The sequence below is a fragment of the Lutra lutra genome, chromosome 1 (genome assembly GCF_902655055.1).
Source record: "Lutra lutra chromosome 1, mLutLut1.2, whole genome shotgun sequence".
NCBI classification, from domain to species: Eukaryota; Metazoa; Chordata; class Mammalia; order Carnivora; family Mustelidae; genus Lutra; species Lutra lutra.
This window is the reverse complement of record NC_062278.1, coordinates 111878508-111902604: the sequence shown is the minus strand read 5'-3', so window position 1 is coordinate 111902604 and position 24097 is coordinate 111878508. Positions and strand designations below refer to the sequence as shown.

General features: G+C 40.8%; 1 protein-coding gene across 10 annotated transcripts in view; it reads right to left on the bottom strand.

Annotated features, from left to right (window-relative positions):
* Nucleotides 1-24097, bottom strand: part of LPP (LIM domain containing preferred translocation partner in lipoma) — a 665377-nt gene that overhangs the window by 440985 nt on the left and 200295 nt on the right. For 9 of the 10 annotated variants that reach the window (XM_047732722.1, XM_047732767.1, XM_047732733.1 and 6 more), the window contains one exon: nt 9164-9371. In XM_047732722.1, coding sequence (XP_047588678.1) covers nt 9164-9356 — 193 coding nt within the window. In that variant the 5' untranslated portion in view covers nt 9357-9371. The remainder of the gene's footprint in view (nt 1-9163; nt 9372-24097) is intronic. The other variant, XM_047732758.1, reaches the window with a different exon arrangement.

The following is a 24097-nucleotide window of genomic DNA, read 5'->3' as shown; positions in this document are numbered from 1 at the left end:
GGAATTTAGACTCATAGAAAGTTGTAAAAACTGCTGAGATGCCCATGTACCACGTGTCCAGCTTCTTTCAATGGTAACGTCTGACACAGTAGAATACAATATGGAAACCAGGAAACAGACATTATTGTTTTATTGTTAGCTAGCCCTTACTCTGTTTTCACCATTTTTTTTGACCTGCATTCACTTGTGTGTCTGTACAGTTCTATGCAATTTCATCTCATGTACGGATTAATCCAACTACCACTACAACCAAGATACAGAACTGTTCCACCAACACGAGAAGACTCCCTGTTGCTTTTTCTTGGTATGAACACCCACTCCCTGCCCCACTCCATCCCTCATTTCTGTTCCCTAGCAACCATGAATCTGTTCTCCATCTCTAGAGTTTTGTCATCTCAAGAATGTCTTATAAATGGAATCATACAGTATATGTAACTTTTTGAGACTGACTTCTTTTTTCATTAAGCATTATTACATCCTTGAGGTCAATCCAGGTTGCTGCACATATCAACAGTTCATTCTTTTTTATTGATAAAGAGCGTTATTGCATTGTTTGATGTATCAGAGTTTGTTGAAACATTTACCCAGTGAAGGACATTTGGATTGTTTTTAGTATCTTGTCATTATGAAAAAAAGTTGCCATGAACATTTAAGGTACAAGTTTCTGGGTGAACATAACTTCTCATGTCTCCGAACTGAATTTCCAGGAGTGCAACTGCTGAATCATATGGTTGATAGATGTTGGGGGGAAAGCTGCCTAAAAGTTTCAGAGTGGTCATACCATTTAGCACAGTCTAATATATGAGTGATCCAGTTCCTTCACATCACTACCAGCATTTTTTTTTTATTTTAGTTATCCCAATAGTTGTGTAGTGATATTTTATTATATTTTTATATTTACTTTTATTTTTGAAAAAGAAATTAAGCTTTGTTGAGATTTAAAATATGGAGTGATGATAATATTATATATTTATAGACTTTAAAAATAAAGAAAATTAAAGAGCACCTCACTACAGAACATAGCATTTTTTCACCGTTTTGGAAGTCCTCTACTTTATTAAGGAATTTACTTCCACAGATAATTATACTGACAGGTTACAAAATAAAAGAGGTTTTGTTAACAATCCATGAACTTCTCTTTGTTCTAAAACACCTAATCCACTCTGTCCACATAAATGAATTATATTGCTGTAGCTTCTAAACAAGTCATCCAAAACACATCAGTGACACAAAACTGTGGTTACTGTGGAAGGGATCCAAAGGATCAAAGCTCAGCTGGACCACTGACTGATCTGTAATATTGAACAAGGCCCCTGACCTCTGAGCCTCTAAAACTGGGGAAACCACCCTTACCTTCAATTCACCAATTCTGTTTGTTATTTACAGCACTCCTAGGGCAAAGGCCTGACACCTCCCAGAAAATTAGTGAAATAACTATCCTTGTCTAGGAAACGAAAGGGTTGCATGAGATAATTTGCAAGATTTATCCTGGTTCTAGAATTTTATAGTTTATGTAATATTGAGGCACCGTGATTCCCATCATCACTACTTGAATAATCTTTATCAGTATATATTAATACCTTTATTATTAATAATTAGAGTCATATTACTATGCATGTATTAGTCTTATAATACTAGTATTATAATTTAGGATAATTAGTATAGTATGTATAAGATTATGAAATGCATTTATTAAATAAATGCTATTTTTTTCAATATTACTTATAATGAATAAAAACAGTTAATTATTTTTATTATAGCAAGAAGCACATTCCATGAAGGCAGGAATTAATCTCTGGTTTGTTCATTGCCATTCGTTCAGCCCCTAGAAGAGAGCCTGATACAAAAATCTGTTGTAAGGAAACAACTGTTGAATAAGCACACCATAGCAGTTCCTTAAAGTTGTAAGGTATTTTCTTGTTTATAAAATATTTTCATACTCGTTATTATATCCGATGCTCAAACAATCTTGTCAGGTAATTAACATCGTCAGCTACTTTTATAAAGTAAGGAAAATGTCATCATCAAGGTCAGGTGGTGAACCTGAGGCTTCAATGTGAATACCCCAACCCCCGAATCGCATGAACCTTGGCTCTCTGGAGTGTCAATAAGGCCTGTGAATATTTGGTACAAATCTAATGTCCCCCACAGAACTACAAATTCTTTTCCCTTCAGAAAGATGTGATGTGAAGATCAAATTAATACAATTATTATCTGACCCTTTAATGAATGAACAGCTTGTCCTTTTCTTTCTGCCGTGAGGCTCTGAAAATTAAAACTCATGTACAGTACTCCACAGTGATAGATTAGGCTCAACACACTTACCCCGGACCAGAAAAGGAGCATGCCAGTCAAATCTGAGTGTCATTAGAGCTCCTGATGTTTCCATGACTTTGTGACTGTCCTCATGACAACCCATGCATAATTATAGCAAACGTCTAAGAAGCTGCAATTGTTCTCATGTGGTTGCTGGCAACTTAACGGGACTGTCAGGATTATGGAAAGAAGACGTCCGCCATTTGTACCTGCAAAGTCGCAGGCCGGATTCACCTTTCACGGTGGGGGACAGAAATTACAGGACTCCAGAGACAAGCTAGCAAACTATGAGTCTAAATATTTAGATATGATTGTTCAGAGTTCACAATCAGTCCTCCCACATTTTCTGCCACCTACTCTTCTAAGTTTCACCAAAAAAAAGAAAAAAGTTTACTAACCATAAGAAAAGAAGCAGCACCAAATTGGCCTTTTTAAACACAAAAATGGTGGAGAAAGTCCATGCTATGTTATTTAACTGTATTGCCACTGGTGGTCATCTGTTTCCCTCACATGTTAGCTTCTATTGAGAAAGTAGATATGTCCAGCCAAACCAGTGTCATATCACTAACAGTTATTTCTCTACCAAGTATCAATAATCTGGGACTCATCGATTCCTAGGAGCCAATATGTAACAATGCAGATGCAGTGGAATGTGCACGTTTGGGAAACCCGGGCTTAGATCCCAGTTCAGCCCTAAACCCTTGGATTAACTTGGGAAGCCATTCCCCTCCCTCTTATTCTGAGTTGTCACATCTGACAAATGGAAGAACTAGAACACATGACCTTCAAACTCTTTTCTAGTTCTGCTGCTCACAAAGACTTTGTGATTCATGCATGAAGAACCGTTCTGTCACGAAAGCAGAAATGAAGGAAGAGTGGCTGTCATCTCCACCATGGGGGATTCCATTGTTGGTGATGGCATTTCATTTCAGCTACTACGTCTACTCCAGATTAGCAAACTGCCTATACCTATTTCCCCCTCCTCAAAATGGATGAATAACCTTGGTGGAGCAGAAAGCATGGAGATCTAGTCACAAATTTCCAGGTTTAGGACTCTCATTGAATTCATTTCACCTACTCTGATTGGATTTTTCAAGTCTAGGTGAACCAGTGTAGGCAAAGCTTGAAAGCAGAGGTCTTACGTATATTATCTAGAAGTACAAAAGGTAATATATGTAGAAATAGTTTGTGAGAAGAGCAACCATTTTGAAATCAATCCCAGAAAAATCATGTAATAATAAAGTAGTGGAGTTAGAGGAGAGGAAGCTGTCTATCCCAATTTCCAATAAATAGAACCCTTTAACATCAGTAAGAGCAATAGACATGGAAAGTAGAAGCTGGCTCTATTATTTTACTAGCTACAGGGTTATTACTGAATAAGTTATTTCACTTCTGGTAGTTTACCACTCAGCAAAATGGGAATAACATCTGTTCTACCTAACTCATAGAGTTGGAATCACCTATGGAGAATGAAATGATGGCAAATATGTAGGAGAAAGTATAGGAGAAACTATAAAGGGCTATACAAACACAAAGGACTTCTACTGAAAGAGTTCCCTTGACTTCATACCCTAGGCAGTCAATTTTTCAAAAATTTCATATAAAAAAATCTTTTTCAAAGGAACTTCAGAAAATGGAGAAAGTAAATTTCAGTTCACAAGGCAACCCCAAATTTACAAATTTACAAATGATTCTGCATGATAATCTATTATAATTATCATATCTCATTCAGCCAGAGTACAAAAAGAGAAAAAAAGATTGTGTGTGTGTGTTTGTGTGTGTGTGTGTGCGCGCGCTCGCATGCACGTGCGCATGCATGTATATGTGATTGTATATTTCCAATTCCCAGAGCTGTCATGACAGGAACATTTCAGAACCATCTCAAGAGAATAATGTATTAGTAAAGTAGGAAAGTTCACTTACTTTCGTATCTACCAAGAACAGAAAAAGATCCATACCCTGGTACTGCCATCAAAGTCTAAGGCTTTGTGTTTTTGGTTTGGTTTTGTTTTTGCAAATCTGGAGAAGAGGGAAGACCCATATTACAGAATACAGAACATTACTGGCAAGTACTTAAAGACCAGGAAGAAAAATTATCTTGTCCTCATCAGCCAAAAATAGAGGATGATGAGACAAAAATCATACATACATAACAAACATCCCACAAAAAAACAAAACAAAACAAAACAAAACAAAAAACCCACCCACAGGTATTTAACAGTATAAACTTTGTAAGCAGGCGAAATAATAAAAAATATATATGGGCTCATAAGCTTAATGTATTAAACACAAGAAGGCATTTAGAAATGCAGGGTTAGGGGCGCCTGGGTGGCTCAGTGGGTTAAGCTTCTGCCTTCAGCTCAGGTCATGATCTCAGGGTCCTGGGATTGAGCCCCACATCAGGCACTCTGCTCAGCGGGGAGCCTGTTTCTCCCTCTCTCTCTGCCTGCCTCTCTGCCTACTTGTGATCTCTGTCTGTCAAATAAACAAATAAAGTCTTTAAAAAAAAAGAAAAGAAATGCAGGGTTACTCAAAGAAGACTGAGATGCTAGATACAAGTCATTAAAGAAGATCCCCAGAAAGTTTGAGAACAATAGTAGCAAGAAACGGGGATCTGAAGGCCTAAAGAGCAACTAACTAAACAGGATAAACAACAAAGCCCTTTAGAGAAAGGTTATTAGCAGAATACCTTTTAAAAGGAATTTATGACAGTTGGGCTCCCAGCTGACTCAGTCAGCAGAGCCTGTGACTCCTGATCTCGGGGTTTTGAGTTTGAGCCCCATGTTGGGTATAAAGATTACCTAAATAAAAAAATACATATATTGTTTTTAAAAAGAGAGAAAACTCATGACATATGGGATCCCATAAATATAAGCTGATATGCAGAACATGTAGGTACTTGGCCACTCTCAGTCAGAATACAAAAATGAGAAAGCTCACCCCAGACACTGCAGACATAACACAAAGGTAAGAAATGGCATCGAAAACTTCCAGGTGGCAGTGGTTCCATCACTCCTGGACTTGAAAAGCTCAAGGAATGGGGGGTAGGAGGATAAAAATAATTCAAACACAAAGCCTAACACCTAACAGGTAGCTGTGAAGCCGGGATCTGTGCCTGAATAGGTAGGTTTTTATCGCTACGGCTTAACCATTATTCCCAACATTGCAGAGAACCTACTAGGTGGTAGGTATCCTGTCCATGTCCCTGGGAGCAAAGGAGTGAGTCAGGCAGCCCCTGCCTCCACAAACTCCAAGCCTACCTGTCTCCAAGGACACAGGCTCATTTACAAGGAAGTGCGTTGGAAGGCACATTGTGATAAGAATTCTACGAGGTGGGTGAAGAGGTTATGGCACAGTGAGAAAGAGGTCTCACTAGAATATAGTCCCAGGTCCTGTGTAACTCTGGACTCAGACACAGGGGACCCGAGTTCAGCCCTGAGCAGGCCGTGCATCTCTGAGCAAACAACTTCTACCCTGTGCCCTGCACTTCTCACATTTCCACCAGAAAAGGAGAGACTGTATGCTTTCTATTAATTCTAACTTGCTGTCTTTGCAGTTAAGCTTCTTAGACATCAGGCTCTGAACTAAGCTGTGAATGAAAAGACTCTAGGGATGAGAAACTAAGGGAGAGTATGTACTAAAGGCAAAGAACAGGTGAGCTAGGGCACAAGACCCCAGCATCTTCAGTTCACCCTGTGCGTAAAAACTGTGTTACCTACTGTCTGGGGATTTCACTAAGGGTTCAGAGCATTCTAAATGGACCTCAGGGAGGTGGGGGTAAGGAAAAGGAAAACAGATATGAACTTTAAAATAAATGTATAAAAATATAAACAAAAAATAACATAAATCGTAAGTGTTTAGAGTAACAGAAAATGCACTAACACTTAAATTAAATAGAGAGTAAAGCAAATCTCACACTTCCAACCAATATCATGTCATAATACAGAGCAGATGAAGAGATGCAGCTTCATTTAAAAACAAAGTCTGAATATCCATGAACCTTTCCCCATATTTATCTTTAAAATGTATATATGCAAGGGAAATTTCTTCTTTCACGTATTCAAAAAAGGTTATATTAAAAAAAAAAAGAGAGAGAGATTGGCAGAATTGCAAGAAAGAATCAAGACTTCAGAAATTAAATGAGACTGAGTTGCTTCAAATGAGGATGCCATATTCCAAACTGTTTATTGCAAGAGAAGAATTACTGAGCAGAGCACTCACCCATCCAGCCATCCGCCATCCATCCAAATATATACATACAGAAGAACATACAGACATACATTTGACCATACACAATCATTCCTACTAAAAACACAGTAGCATAATAGGAGCCAAGAGGAACATAAGGACGAGTGAGAAACCATGTCTTGTTGCTTAAATGGGGAAACAAAGCTTACATTCTTACAAGGAAGTATCACCATCACATGGGGCCTGGGAGCCAGAACTGCCAGGAAGAGAAGGGCAAGCAGGAGAGCACCTGGGTGAGGACAACAGACTTGCTTCAGAAATGTAGGAGCCACAAAACCATAGAGAAGGTCACCTCTCCTCTCTCAACTCCCATTTCCCATTTCCCATGTGAGAAAAACACTTACCTCATAGGGTTGTATGAGAAAGCAGAGCGTTTTGCAGAGACCACACGTTGAACAGTGACAGAGCAAGAGGAATGACCAAAAAAAATAACTGTGAGACTCAAGGAATATGATGTATATGGAAACCCAGAGAAGGAAATGATAAACTCTGATCTAGGCCATGTCTGGCCATTTTGGAGAGGACAACACCCGTAGGATGTTGACAAGTAACAAAAAGGGTCGGGGTGGGATGTTGTGAAAGAGCAAATGGTTGTGAGGGGCAGAGGTCTGAAGAGGTGGCCAGTGTCCCCAGAGAAGTAGAAAGGCAGTAAGCGAACCTCACAGAGCACAGTGAAGCGAGCAGAGCATCTCAAGAGCAAGAGTCACCCGAGGGGCCACACCATTCAACTCACAGCATTCAGAATACAGGGGTCTGAAGGGAGATGGCTGCTTGCTCCTCCTCCCTCAAATATGCCATGTATTAGCCTACTTCATATAGGACCTGCCCCCCCACCCCTGAGGTAGGTAGAGGCTGTCAAACAATGAAGTCTTCCTCACATGCTTACTTCCTACTCCTTATTCTTTTCATATGAGAGGGAAGTCCATTTCAGATTTCCCAAAAAAAAAAATTAGGGGACAAAATAAAAAGGAAGCAAATAAGGGAAAATGTTGAGAAAACATATATATATATACGGCCCTTCCTGTCCTAGTGAGGAGGGATTCTCTTCCAAATCCTAGCAAAATAAAATAAATAAAAAATAAATAAATAAAAATTAAAAATAAATTAAAAACAAGCAAATAAGGGAAAATGTTGAGGAAAAACATATATAAATACGGCCCTTCCTGTCCTAGTGAGGAGGTGTTCTCTTCCAAATCCTAGCCCCAGTCTGGCATCCACTAAAACACCACCACTAAAGAAAAAAGAAAATCAGTTCCCCTAAATCTTAGATCGACTGTGGAGAGGCAGTCTCGTTCAAGACCGATAAAACTCAAGACACTGCCATGGAGATTAGTAGAGCACCCAGAGTGTCACTTCCTGTTTTTCCAGAGTGGCTCTCTGATGGTCTCCTTGCTGCCCTCTCTGGAAAAAGGATACCCAAAGATCCACGGCCCTAGCTCAAGAGCGTGCATTGATGCCCGACTTCCCGACCACCTCCCTAAGCGTCCAGCCCCCCTCACACATGCTAGATATCTGGAAGAGGCTTCTAACTCCCGAAGTCACCCGATTCTAATGATAACACCAAAGGACGAGTGATGTATTTGCTGGGGGAAGGGAGAGAACTGGGAGGAAAAGAGAAAGACCGAACTATACCACAGAGTGTAAAACAGTATCACAAAAACTTGCCAGAAGAAACACACGCATGTCACCCAAGAAGCAATAAGGAACCTCACAGCGAGGGGACTGTAAGGTCATTTTTTTGAAGTGGGGGTGGGGTAAGAGAGAAAACACAAAAAGAGGGTGCTGAATCTCCTTTCACTGTCTCTCAGTTCTCCACTCCCAGAAGTTCACCATTCCTCTGTTGTCAGTTACAAGTCATCGTTTCATGGATTGGGCTGAGATGCTGACATTGATCAGTAAAAATACAGAAGCTCTTCAACCCAACAGTATGGCACTCTTCGTGCTGCCTATGACATTCGGTGCCGGAAGGAGCACCCCCTGACATGCTGAGTTCCCATGCTGCTTGATGAAAATTGAGCATACTGCTGTCACCACCCCTGGAACTAGGCTACGCTCACATTCAGCAAATGCAGATCTTACTGAGCTCTCCAGACAACTTTATCCTACAGCAGCCTAGGGGAGTCTTAACAATTTTAGTCTTAACAATTCCAGGTGCCTTGTGAGGTTCACTCCTTAAGGGTTTCCCGTCAGACCACTTCTTGGCAGCATGTGGAGACACGTGTCCAACAGCCAGGCGGAGGTGCAACCGGGTGACAGACACCTCTCTCTAGGACAATGGGATGGAGCGGAAGGTAAACACAGTAGAAGGGCACTGAACTATGAATGAAAAGATCAGGGTTCTAGTTCTGGCTCTGGCCCTAACTCACTGTATAACCACAGCCATATAACCCCTAAGAGGTCTCACTCTCTTTATCCCTAAAAGAAAGGTTGGCCTTGATAGCTTCTAGATAGTTTTCAACCTTTGACAGTCTAGTAACTATGATAAGCACACTGAATTCCTGAGCTACCTTTTCTGACACAGCATAGTGCAGATAGATGACTTTTCTCACACTGAACTCTCCCACACTCTGGGCACCCGACTCTGAAGCCCTCCACTTACCTTCACCTCCAGAGTGCTTGTACGGGTTGTATTTTGGCTTTGGAGCAACTACTGGTGCAAACTTCTTGGGTGGTTGTTGTGTGGACACTGAAATGCTGGGGGTCCCAAAGGAATGGGTGGTCTCCATCCGTGCAGGCACATGGCCGAGGGGTTCACCAGTGCTTTTGGGTGGCAGCCAAGATGGGTGAGACATTGTTGGAATCTGGAATTAAAGAGAAATAAATAGAGTTGGTTTATGGAAGCCTGAAAATGCAGGCAACCTACTGCACTTCAACATTATATCCTCTGAATTCGTACTTGATGAAATCTTGACAGAGCTCTCTGAGGAAGAGGAAAGAGAAAGAGAAATGGTGAATGAGGGGAGAAGGAGGAGGATGAAATACTGACTTTCACTGGAGGAGAAGAAAATGGCACATTCCCCTCAGCCAATCTTGAACACGTCTTCTGACAGTTACCTATTTAATGTCTAATTCTCGTTAGGAAATAGATATGGTAAGAGATGCTACTTAACCTGAAGAAGTTTCTAAGGTAGGAGAGTCTGATACCAGCCACGTTGGAAGAAAGCGTAAGTTTTATTAATAACCTATTGAAATGAATACCACATCAATTAAGTCGTGATTAAGTTCCCTAAATGAGGTGATATTGCCTACGTGAGATAAAAATAAGTAAAAAGTTTCTGGGGTGCAGAACACAGTAAGATTACTTCTGGCAACGGAGCAGAACAAAGACCTCATTAATAAGCTGCCCCTCAGACTGGACCCTGAGTGCTGAGCAGGGGCTGGCCTGAACCATGTCAGCATAGGCCAGAAAGTACACAGCACTCGTGTTTGGTGTGACTGGAGGCGGACGAGGGAAAAGCAGCTAGTAAGCAACTAAAACATGGGATGGAACCAAAGTACAGACAGGGAAACCTGAATTTACTGGGTCAACATCAAAGAAGCACCAACAGTTTATTCTCGAAACAAAGGCATAACCAGCATGTCTCAGCATACTTAAAAATGATTCTTCTCGTGGGAACGGTTATGCTCCCCACCAAGGGGCATTTGCAATCTGGGGGGAGGGGAACCCTGGGGGCCACAGAGCCTGGGCCCCTACTGGCACTTAATAGCCAAGGGCTAGGAATATCCTAACCCATAATGAACAGGCCGGCCGCACGGGACAACCATCAGGAGCCTTGCTGAGTGAGTCTCAGAGGGAACATCTGTGAAAAACATAACCAGGAGCAGGCAAAGCAGCCCAGCCAAAGTGCTATTCTGATCAGATTACAATACAGCGTGTGAGGAAAGAGAAATGATGTCTTGCCTGTCAGGGTAAGCCAGTCACCCCTCCAGGCAGCCTGCAGGCTGGGGCTGAGCCTCCCAGACTGCTTGCTGTTGAGGAGGGCTCTCCAAGTCTGATTGCAACAGCTCTCCAGCACAGGGAGGCCCGGAAGGCACCCTGCGCCGGCTCCCAGCCCCAAATCCACCCCGTAATTTATTAATTGAACTGAATTAATTGAGAGGTCTGCATGATTACCTCCAGATGTCTGTAAAGACAAAGAACACTGGAAATGCAAGAAAAAACAAAGGCCTTAGCACGCAGCAGGGTCACAAAGATGCGGGGTGACAGAGAGGGACGGGGCACCATGGAGGCAAAGGTGGCATCAGAGGGAGTGGCGTGACCTTGAACAGTCCCCTCCCCACATCAGGGCCTCGGGGACCTCAACTCCCTCGAAATTAAGATAAAGCCCTGTTCTCCTTAACTTGTGAGTTTTCAGACAATCGATGAGATAACACCTGTGAAGGGTTTTAGAAAGAAAAGTGTTGGAAGTGCAGTATTTGCAGTAAAAGAGGATGACAGGGATGGAAGAGGAAGGCTCTCAACTAGGAATCTGGAAGCTTCCAGCAGCGAACCCAGGGTGACAGGCTTTCGCCTGGTTGCACGGCCCTGCTCTTCCTCTTCCTCCCTTGTCCCGTCTACACAGGCTACACATAGACACTTGCTACACTGTGAGTTCCTTGAAAGGGCAAGAACCAGATCTAACATATTTCTAAAACCACCATGAAGGCCCAGCACAAAACCAATAGAGAAAAACAGCCACGAATCTGGTTTACTCGTGGCTCTTCACCCTGGTTGCGCATTCACAATCATCTGAGATTAAAAAAACGAAAAGAAAAAAAAATCCCATCTCTTAGGATTGAGAAATGCTAAACTTAGTTTTGTATAAGTATTTTTCTTTGAGTCTCAGTCTTCTACTGAAAGGGGATGAAAGTGTCTGTTCTGCTTTCAACATGACTAAAGTGAGCATAGGTCAGAACCAAGGAGCACAGAATAAAGATATGAAAACTTTAATGCACTCTGCACATGTGTAGCATAAATGTTATTTGTACATTATAAAAACGGGTTAATATCACCCTTGCAACTTTTCCATAAACCTAAAGTAATTCCAAAATAGAAACTTAAAAAAATGGGTTAATATAGGATTCAGTGATTTCTAAAGCAAAAAGGCACATTTCCAGATCAATCCCACATTGCCAATTCACTGTAGAATCCTGGCTTTTTCAGATAAGCCATAGATATAAAAGAACAGGCAACTTCTGGGAAAGTATAAAAAATGAAAATTTAAGCATCAATATGCAACTAATTGACTCCATCATCTTTACAGTTATCCCCAATACCTCATATTACCTTGATGCTGCCTTCCCCATGAACACACCTCCAGCTCCACCTCCTGACAGTACCAGAGTCTGGTCATCCACCTGTTTAGAGATGACCTCAAATGCAGCCCCCTCATATCATTCTTCTGTATGTCCACAGTGGTCCAGTGACACCATTCACAGGATTTGTAATCAATCTTCCTGACCCTGCACTCTTGCTCATGCTGTGTCTACCATCTACATTGCCATTTCAGTCCCCTCACTCTCTACCAAGCCCAATTTTTTTTTAATCTTGACCCAGCTCAAATGTCTCTGATGCTGTGAATATTTCCCTCACATCCCTCCCACAGAAAAAGAGTAGCTTAATTCCAGGTTCCTCGCGTACTTGGACCATACTTACAACAATCCACATGGACTGACCCAGGAAGCTGGAAGCTTCTGAACAGTCTCACAAAACGAGCACAGTGTCTGGCTAGGAAACCTCTAGAAAGCTATGTTATGGGCAAAGGAGTAAGTGGATGAATGCCCATCTCTTTGGTTACTCCTCTCTCTTTACAATCTCTGTATCTCCCTTCTTAGCCTCCACTGATACGGTCATCTCTTTTTCTCTCAATTTAGCAATGTGAAGAATCCTGCTAAGTTCCAGATATTGAACCATCTCTGCATTCCTAGAAAAAATCCTACTTAGTCACAGTTGCAATGTTTTGATATATTGATGAATTAAATATGCTTTTTTATAGAGAATTTTTGTACATAGAATCATGAGTAAGATCATTCTATAGTGTTGTTTCTCTACTTGTGTTAGTTCTCATCATTAGGTTTCATATGAGGGTTCTACATCCTTTTCTACTGTTCGGATTTGTTTAATGATGATGAGGTTGGAATTATCTGATCTTTAAAAGTTTATCAGAACTTACTGTAAAGTCATTTGGATATGATACTTTAATAATCAATCTTAATCCTATTTCCAGTAATTTCTATGGTAGTTGAAACCATTTTATGCTTCTTTTGAGGTCATTTTCATATTCTGCTGGAAATTCATCCATTTCTTCTAGGTTTGATCTCCCTCTGTTTCGATTTCACTACCTCTCAATTAAAATGATGTCTCCTCTACTACGCATCATTTAGATCCCAAGCATCACTACTCACTGGTCCTTAAAGACATCATTCATGCTTTCTATCATCCAGATCAAGTTATATGCCCTTTCACTGCATGTCCACAACACCCAGAGTGCTGTACTCATCACACATCTCTGTCTCTCCGCTTGCCTGTAACCCAAACTAAACTCTTGGATCCTGAAGAGCAGAAGTAATTATCACTCTCAACTCCTAGGGCCTGATATGTAATAGATACTCACTAAAAATTTGTTAATTTAATGAATGAATAACTGTATTTGCCTGACACTAGGGCTCCAGATGAATCAGATTTTCATCCTGTACTGAGATGAATCAGATTCTCATCCCATATTCAAGAAGCTTAAGGCCTACCTACAGAAGAGATATTTATATATGTGAAAAGAGAAAGAGAGCAATACAGAGCATACAAAAAGAAATCGGGTGTATGTGATGGGAGCTAGTATAGGGAGGGTGGCCCTTGACAAGGATTTTGAAAGCTGGCTGGTTCTGAAGATAAATGGAACAACAAAGAGAATGCCTGGAAATGCTGTAAGCTCAAGGAAGAAACGAGGTCTTCCCATGAAGCAGACCAGTTGTATTAAAATGAGGAACTCAAGGAGAATATTTGGGGAAAAGGTTCAGAAGATAAATTGACCTTGTTTTTTAAAGGTTTTATACAGAGAAATAAAAAGCTAGAACTTTAATCTCTATACAATCATCTAACAAGAATAAAAACTCTATGTACGAAACATGAACTAGTTCAGGATGGATCCCAGGAAGGTGATAAACACAATGGCATAGACATACAGCTTCCACATCCCCAGTTCCCTAGTCTCAACTTTGCCAGGGTGACCTTTAACAAGAGAGGATACTCATTTGCAAAATGAATGTCTGTAAAGTCCCAATGCACTCTAATATTCTATACTGCTTTCCTTCTCTGAACCCCAAATTACAGCCCTTTATTTTGATAATGGGTATGAGGAAACCTCACAAGTTTAGTGAACACATGAACTAGCACATGTCAGTCGGGGTTTCTCAGCTTCTCTAAGGACGACCAACATAAACACGAAGATAAGCAGTGGTGAGAGCTGGTTTTGCTGGACCAAAACTCAACCCTGCACTTACTTCCTCTGGTTCTAGGTCAGTTTCACTGTAAGCTCACAATCATTGCGAAAGCAAGAAGTGAAAGGGAAGATCTCCACAGAGGCTGTGAAAATACGCAAACACCATCAAAAGAGAGGCAAACAAGAGAAATGGCCCCTGTCGAAGTAAAGGGAGGCTGAGAGCTGGGCTCCCTAGGCACTGGACTTTCAGGAACTTTTGTCACATGCAAAGCAATGAAGAAGCCCCTAAAAAGCTTCACTTATTATCCTCTCTCCATCGCTCTCTGTCTTCTCTTCCTAGCTGTTTAATGGGTACAAAAACGCAACTGAAAATAAATAGCAAGGGTTTACTGAGGACTCTCCATAGGTCAAGCAATTTTCTAACAGTCTTCACTGTTATATGAGGTAGAGCTATCATTCTTCACATTCAGCAAGGCAAGAAAGTAAGACTGGAAGAATTAAATAACTTGCTCAAAGATATATGTATGTGTGTGTGTGTGTATAACTTGCTCAAACATGTATGTGTGTATATAATAACTTGCTCAAATATGCATATATTTGAGCAAGTTATTTAATATGTTTATATATTCACACTAACAAATAGCAAAGCTGAAGTCTTCAACCCCAAATCCATGGTCTTCATCATGGCACTACCTTCCTGTTTGGAGCGGGGAAAAAAAAATCACAATCCAAAATAAGTCACACTTAGAAACAGTAGATTTTGTACTTGTGTCCATTCCTAGCTCCCAGATATTACTTGCCATCATGTCTCCTCTACTCTGTTCCACCAAATGATAACCATCATGAGCCACAGGATCATATACACTGATGAAGCACAATGGATCACAAACAGCCACAAAAGGCCATATGATGACCAAGACCCTTCCTCTGCAGATGAGACCATAGGACTACAGGTCAAGTGAGATTTAACACCAAAGAAAAAAAGTCACTCAACCTCTCTAAAGATATCCTATAAAAGATAAGTCATTGTCAGCCACAAAAATAGAACTAACTAGTGTTGGCTCAAGTTCTTCTATTTCCTAAAATCAGTATTGTACACTTCTTTAAACACTTACATAGGTCATCAAAATTTTAAAAACAACCAACCAATCATCCCATGTCACCATCTAACACCAAGTACTATAAGCTTTAAATAGTAGTTTTCAAGACTGTCTGTACAACAGATTCATATGCGGATCTTTATACGTCTCTTCTGATGGAAGGGTTGAAAATAACTGACTTAGGGCATTTACATTAATCTCTAAATCATGTTGCTTTAGTCCCTAAATCTCCTTTGGCAATTAAGCCAAAGCCTAGCTCTTGGTCAGTGTTTGCTGATAAATGAATGATACTGAGGGAGGAGACAAGTTTTAGTGGTAGGAAATTTGAGAAACTGAGATGCTAAGTGAGTTAACGACCAGAAGTAGCTAATGGCAGACTCAAGTTCAGGATCCATGTCCCTTAGCAACATTTTCTTTCTTTTAACAAGCAATAGGGAACGTCTGGGTGGCTCAGTCGGCTAAGCATCTGCCTTTGGCTCGGGTCATGATCCCAAGGTCCTGGGATGGAACCCTGTGTCAGGCTCCCTGCTCAGCGGGGAGCGTGCTTCTCCCTCTCCCTCTGCACTACCCACCCCACTGCCTCCCTCATGCTCGCAGTCTCTTGCTCTCTCTCTCTCAAATAAATAAATAATAAAAAATAAAACAAGCAATAAAGATTTAAATGGTACTTTTTCTATGACTTTGGAGGTGTTTCACCTTTACCCTTCTTTCCCCTAAAAGTCAGCACCTTCCTACAATATTAAAACTGCTTTCCTTCTTTTTTTTTTTTTTAAATTAACATATAATGTATTATTTGTTTCAGGGGTACTGGTCTGTGATTCATCAGTCTTACACAATTCACAGCACTCCCCATAGCACATACCCTCCCCAACATCCTTTCTGAACGATCTATTAAAATGGGACAATGTGCTTTCCTCTTTGGGCTACAGCTAATCATCCTTCTATAGCTCGGTATCCAGCTGGAGGATACCTGATGTTCTGAATTAGACCCAGTTTTTAGGCAGAGCTCCGCCACGAGCTTGCAAGGCACCCTTGCCTACCTCTCTGAAAATGAGGTGACTGGATTAGATGAGGTCTAACCCTGCTCACAAACTTCTGATTCCATGGAAGATCGTGACTGTAGAACAGGCCCCAAATGAGCCAATCCGTGGAAATTCCAGATCATCTACGATTCTCCCCTCAGCTCATCAGTAAGAAAGCATAGCCCTCTTTTTTAGTTATTCTTCTTCTTTCTTTTTGTCACCTGCTTCCCTGACTCCTCAGTCCTCACCACTGCAGGAAGGAATCATAGATTGATCACAGAGATTACCAAGGTATCAATCAAGATTTATGATGCACAAGTAAATAAGTACTTAAGGCAAACCTTTTCCAAGCACTGGAGGTAAGTCTCTACCAGTGTAATTATGAAGCAGATATACTGTGACATGTGATGGAAGCGTGGGAAGACAACATTAAAGAATGAGGCAGGCTGGAAATTACACAAATTGTTAGCTGAACAGCAAATGTAATCACTCTTCCTCTGAAGCACCAGGTCAGAAGAGAGCCGGAAGGGCAAAGCGGGATCTGCCATGGGCTGAAAATGTCAATGCATTCACTCAACTTCTCTCTACAGGCAACTTTGGCCCAGCACTGGCTAAGCGCCCCACTCTCTGCATGGACAGCTGGCATTCCTTGGAAGGGGTGACTACAGAACAACTCTGCGGAAATGCCAAACCTTTATATAGGCTATCGGAGACACAATTGGAAATACTGGAAAAAGCTCTGGACTTAAATGCGAGGACTCGGGTGTAATTTCTAGCTCAGCCACTAATTGACTCGATGATGGTTTTAGTCCATTGACCTCCTGGAACCTCGATGGCTCTCCCTATCCGTAAACAAGCGATTAGATGCCTGCTGCCATTCCTTCCACCTCTCATGTTCCATGATTCCTCCTACAAGTCTGCAAGTGGAGTGAACTGAGGTTTCTTATAAACCTGTCTGGACTCCCCTGAGTCCCACTGACCAGGGAGTGTCAAGTGAAAGGAGGGAGGACAGGAATCCACACATAAAATCCCAACCCGCCTTGCAGAGAGTTAGTATGAATGTCAACTAATGGCAAAGGCGCAATCTTTATTGCTGGCAACACTGTGGGTGACAAGAACCTGCCCACCGCATGGTAGATCCGGGGAAACAAAGAAGCAGGAGGGAGGGAAGCATCCATCCAGACAAATAACATGTGCTTCTGACAAAAAAATGAAGCAGGATAGAGATACACGTCCTCACTGAGTTTTCATCTCAGATTGAGAATGTCACCCAGCAAGGGAAGATCAACCATGACAGGGAAAGACCAGGACACTCGGGAGAAGGTAAAAAAGAAGAATAGAACCAAACCAATTACTAACTAACTAATCTTTTTTTGCCACAACTCCCATCAGTCACAGAAAAATAGGCATGGATGACAATAGCCAGGACCATGGCCAAGAGTCTAACTGTGAGAAATCATAGGGACTGATTTATTCCTTCTAACTCGAAAATTCAAAACCCAAGATTTAGAGAAGCTGGAGCAACTCTTCCAAGGTCGCATAGCCCCTAATATGTATCAGAGGACACATTCAAACCCAATTGTTCTGCCTACAAAAAGTGTTTGCAGTAGAAAACTTTCACGAAGCAAGTCTGTAAGTCTATTGATTATTGGATAACTAGAGTGGCTAAAAGGTATGGAAATGAACAGAGGAATAAAGAATCACTCTTCCAAGAGTCAGGGGAAAATCATGCCATGGAAAATCACCATCAAAGTCGTGTGACCCCAGGCCACATTTCACAGCAATGGTTCTACTGGGCTAAATGATCAAGAAAATATTTACCCTCCCTGACCTCAGTCTCTCCAGCTCTACAATAGTAAGCCTTAAGAAGGTGATCTCCAAAATTCCCTCTCATTACATCATTTTATGTTCTATAATAGCACGGCACGTCTGTGAAGTGTACCAGGCTCGGAAAAAAATGTGTTCCTAAGGAGGTTTTCTCTAAGTCTCTGATGCTAACAGACTGGTTTCTGTCCAAGGCTAAGAGAAAGGGCCAAACAGTACTTTGAGACTTTGAGCTCAGAAATCTACTAAAAGTGGACATCTGAATTTACAAAGATGAGATTCTGAGTGTCCAGTTCATAAAGGTTTTAAAATCCTAGTTTATGTCTTACTCCTTTACTAGGATGAAACAGGGAGCATGGAAAAGTCACAGATACAAACTCTAATGAGGCCTAGCGATCTCTCCAGTGGTACCTGAAATCTTCTCATTCCAAACCCACCACTGGTCCACAAGTTAACCGCTGTTCATTTGTCTGCACTCCCCCAACAGCTTGTTCCCACTTGTAATGAAATACGTAAACACTATGTTTTAGTTATGTGTTTACAATTCTGTCGTGCCCATTAAACAGGTCATGGAATTTTATTAGCACTTTGAGGGATATTTAATTGATTTCAATTTATTAATAATTTTTTGCACTTTCCTTTATTAAAAATTCACTTTAAGGGACGCCTGGGTGGCTCAGTCAGTTAAGCGCTTGCCTTCAGCTCAGGTCATGATCTCAGGGTCCTGAGGCCAAGCTCCACATCAGCTTCCCTGCTTAGCAGGGAGTCTGCTTCTCCCTCTCCCTCTATTCCTCCCCCTCCTTTGTGCTCTCTCTCTAACTCGTTCTCTTTAATAAATAAACAAAATCTTTTTTTTTTTAAATTCACTCTAATACTGTTATGCTGAAAAAATAAAAAAAAAATTAAAAAAAAAATTCACTCTAATACCCCAATAAATACAAACAGAATAACAGAAAATGGGTCTGTTTTAGATATAACTTGGAAAAGTTGAAATATTTAATTTTGTCCTCACTGAAGATGAGTCCACCACTGACAAACCTTAGGCCATATTTCCACTGGACAATACTACATGCGACGGTGTGAAGCAATGTTTATTCAGGCCATATATCCCACTAAGAGTAATCATAGCTGCAAGACGAGAGTTCATCTATACTTCAGCCTCCTGAATATTCCATCGCTCAAAAACCTGTTACCTGTCAAGTATGCTCTTTGTACCTTAATGTCACAGCTGCTGGTCATAAACTAGCTTAGAGCCTCTGCACAGTTTAGAATCTGTACTGTAATTTGAATTAGAGTTTTGGTAATATTACTATAAGGTTTCCAATGTAATCTTTGTTGCCCTCTTACTTAATCTTCATCTTAAATTTCTGCCAAACCCCAAATCTATTTCACTCTTAGGCTAAAACATAAGGATACTGTAAAATCAAATGAAAATGCCCAGATGTTGGATAAATAAAGGGGAGAGTGGAGAGACAGACACAGATTTTTAACCTTCAAGTACCACAAGATACAGTTTTAGAAAACAAAGAGATTCAATTTCAACTTCATGCATCATGATATGCTCTGAAATAATAACTTTTGTTTAGCACCCGTCCAAGAGCCTGGAGAAATTTCTCAGTATTAAAAATCGTATGAAAAACAGGCTTCTCATTAGAATGTGTTATAAATTCAAATTATGTAAGAAAGGGTAGTTTTGCAACATCACATTTAACAGCAAAACAATTGAAACCATTTTCAACTGGTGACCTTTTTCTTAAGGCACGTTGGAAGTTGTTCCACTTTTATTTCGAGATTTTGAAACAGAGACATAATCTGTGGAGGCACTGACCAATGGCAGCTGAGTAAAAACGAGCCAGGCTGTTTCAGAGAGGTTTCAGAATGATATCGGTGAATGTTATTCCCTTTTAAATTTCCCTCGATGAGAGCACTAATGTTGTGCCTTCTGCATTTTTATCAATTACTGACCACCATGCAAACTAGACAATGCACCACATGAAGAAAATACAGACTGGCTAATACTCTGGGAAATCACACACACACACACACACACACACACACACACATTGTATACATTTGCAAGGTGGTAGGCAACAACATTCATGAATACAGAAGTTTAATATCCAAGAAACATGAAACTGTCCGTGAACATATTTCTTCTTATGTGGAGCTGAAGTTGAAACTTAACCACCATCTGTGAATTTGCTTGAACATATCTAATGACCAGGAATTCATTACCTCACAAGGCAGCCCCTTCCATGGCAGAAAACTGTAACTGCCAAAAGAATTACGTGTTCCCATAAAAATGACCTATCAGTCCTACCTCTGCCCTCTGTAACCACAGGCCCTCTGACACAGAGCAGCCGTCCAGATATTTAAAATAACTTAAAATAGTTTGTTTTTGTTTTAATTTTTCTTTTTTTACTTTTAAATTTTCTACTGATATCCTCAGTTTGTTTGTGTTCCAAGTTTAAAAGTCCAAATCCCCCACTTATTTTTTTTGCAACTAGCCTTATGATTTCAGAATAATAACATAAAATTTTCGACCTCAAACCAAACTTTTGATCTCAAAGTTTCTTTGGAAAAATAAATAAATAAATGTTTCCTTGTGCCAACTTTTTAAGAAAAATCCCAAGAACAAAACAAACGAATTGATGGAGCAGTTCCTCGCGCCTATTTAAATGTTCGTCCTTTGGCAGAATACATTTCATCTTGAGGAGGCGTGTCCAAAATGCATCATTTCCCTAGCCTTCCCATAGGGGCCATGCCAGGAGCCAGGCTGAAAACCTGCTGCTCTAATATTACAACAACAATGACTGCAAGTAAATAAAGAACAAAGATGACATCTCCCTTTATTTTCCTATTGACTAATACAGAATCTGTTCTATCATCAATGCTCAGAAAGTGATTATTACATAAAAAAGAAGGTAAAGGTCTGGGAATGTAAAGAGTTAAAATGTTTTTGCATCATGTTAGCTCACATTTCAAACACTGTCCTCCACAGTTCATTAAAATCAGGGTAACCAAACATCCAACGTATGCTTGTTGTTTTGATGTAATTATTAGCAATGTCCCTTTTCACTCTCAAAGGTGTCCCAGTTTAGATGGTAACTTACATACAGTCATTTACTTATAACACTGTGATAATGAGATTTTGGTTGCTGAGTTCAAGAGAATTCTCAATATGATGGGGTCTTCTCCCAAAGGCTCCATATAGCCAAAGACCTCCCATACTTTAAATTATTACTGCCGTTGCTAAGAGGGCTGAGCAATTAGCGGTGCTCAGGAGAGGAGTGTTTCAGGCTTCCCTGTTCCAGATACATGTGCTTCCCAGTAAGAGAGAATGTACCAGAATGATTCTGCAGGAGTTGAAGAATGCAAGATACAGCAAAAATCTAGCAGAAGTTAGTATCAACGATCCTACTCACTCAGCCTTTCCTTTTAAGTAAAGAATATTGCCCTTGCAAAGAAAACCAGAATATTTAATTCAATTACATCCTTACCATCTGCCCATTCATGTCCCCTACCCCAACCTATATTACCAGTAATTTTATCATGTCTGCTAGGCTTCAAATAGAAGGACAACAGGTTGGCAACAGGAAAAAACAAAGGAGTGGACAAGAAACTGAAATAAAATGTGTCCAAATTTATTCACTAAGGTACAAGAGTAAAGGTGGGGGGGGGGTTGCTTATAATTGTTTTACATTTCTAAATAGGGGTTACACAAGAGTTAAGGAAGATGAAGTCAAAAGCATTCAATGGAGTCCCAGAGGGTATAAATCAATTTAATTTACTTTAAAGAAACTATTTTATATTGATTTCCATTGCAAATTCTAAATGTATATTCTACAGGGGCGGGGGAAGGGAGGAAGCACACAAGAGGGAAAGTTGACAACCCGTGCCAAAGACGGAACTCCCCCCACACACGGTAAGCACTGTTAAATCATAATATTGCATGTCTCCCTGTAGTACTTTCCAAGATGTTTGAAACCAAAACAGTTTAGAATACTCTCCCAGCTCAGGATCTTCCCTCCTTATGGCATTTTCTCTGATAAATAGGAATTTCCCTTAGGGATTCCCTAAAGTAAAGTGGTTGCATTACCTTCTGTTATATAATTAATTGCACTGACAAATAGAGGTCTCAAAGAACGTAATTATTACTCCACCCTCAGTGCACTATCTACAACACACAGAGGCTTATGGAAGACATGCCCAAGTTGTGAAAACTGTAACCCTTATTGTCTTGCATATGGTGGATTAGCACTCAAACTTGCCATATTGCAGAGGATGTCTTGTAAGTAGGGCTTGATCCCAAAAGATGTTCTGCCAAAATATACATACTGGCTTGAGATTTGGAAGACAAAAGACAAAGGCCATGTTCCTGCCGCTCTGGCTTACTTTCTTCTGGAAGCATGTCCAAGGAGATGGGAATTTTCTCCATCCATATTCCCATATCCCATATTAGCATTGTAGTTGCCAGATAGCAGCTATGACAGATGGGTGGCTGGACTCTATGTCTCAGGGTCCAGGTGCTACTTTCCTGACTTCTTATTCACAGTGCAGCATTCCTCAACCCAACAATTCTGTGGTAGCCTCTTGATTTTCCGCTGTTCGAATGGTGGAAAATATAATAATTTTGTGTGGGTCTGAGCTTCATTACTGAAAGCTCAGCCTTGAGCCCGCTGTATACAATCCTTGCAATTATTTACAAGTACTTAATACCGTGTCTTAAATCCTTTCTGCCTAATATACCTGGAGTGTTTGTTTCCCATAGTAAACCACAACTAAACCCCGCAATTCTCCTTAAAATTAAGTTTGCCAATAACAGTAAGGGCACAATACCAACCAAGAGACAAGTTCAAATCATTCATGGTACAAACAAATCCCGAGGGCCTATGCAAGTGCACTGATTATCGCTAGGAAGCAGAGCCATGCATGGAACCATCACAGCGCCAGCCTTCAGAGCCCCGAGTCTGGTGGAAAAAGGCATGCCACAGTGGGGACAGCACTCAGTGACATGGAGCAAACCCATAGGAAACCTCACCTAATCTCGGTGCTCTCGCCTCAGCTCTGTCACTAACCAGCCACGTTTCCTAATTAAGGGGGCTACGTGGATGAAAGTCCCCTTACATTCTAACATTCCACATCTCTACAAGTCTTTGTACTCATGAGGGAATTTACTTGGATTCAAGTCCTAACAAAACTTCCTAAATTTCCAGTTCTCTAAATCTGAAGGTCAGAAGACAAAGGTCACATAATACACAGAACTCACACAGTTAAAATAGGAACAGGAATCAGCGACCCCCAAATGTTATGTATGGTAGCAGCCTACAGCTAGAAAGCCACAGGGAGAAAAATCCAAAACTGTGGTTGCAATGCTGTTAAAAGTACCAGAGAACTAACACAGCTTCCTCAGGGTCTCTATCTTCTTTGAAAATGTCTGCCTTACTGTCTGAAGAGGAGGGGAATATTTTCATGTCCTTTCTTCTCTGAAAGCACTCAGGCCAGTAACAGAGTGAAAAAAGTAATAAGTAAAAGCACTAATGCTTAGATCTCTCAAGAAAAGTCATTAATTTCTTCATGTCCCAGACAAGAAAATCTCTGAAACTCATTAAGAAGAAGCAGTTTTGAGGACAGAAAGAAAAATGTCAGGAGAAACATGGTCACACATCGAAGGGCAGCTGTGGTACCAGCTCCAATGGTGGCCTCAGGCCAGCGCCTCCCAGACCACACTGGGCCTTCCTTTCCTCACCTGCAAAATGGAGACAACCCACCCTGCTCTGATTACTTCGCAGGTGCTTAAGGAGATCAGGTGAAACACTGAACACGAGAACATTCCATAAGCAGCGGATGATGTATGTGAAGACGGGTCACTAACAGAGGAATGTCAAACAAAAGCAGTGAACGGTACTCTTCAAGCCCAAAGCAGCAAAAGGAAATATAAATATAGCCATATTTTTACAATCTTATAATCTGGAGGAAGAAATGGTGATCAGAATTGTGACAAACAATCAAGTCCAAAAGAGAAGAGAAACCAGCTCAGCTCTGTCATAATTGTCTCAGTTCCTGTGGCACATACAACAATGGAAAGATTTCAGAGAGGGGCAGGGACAGCCTTTGTGCAGACGGCACATGAAGGCCATGGACATGCTGGACCAAGAAAGTGACATTTCCA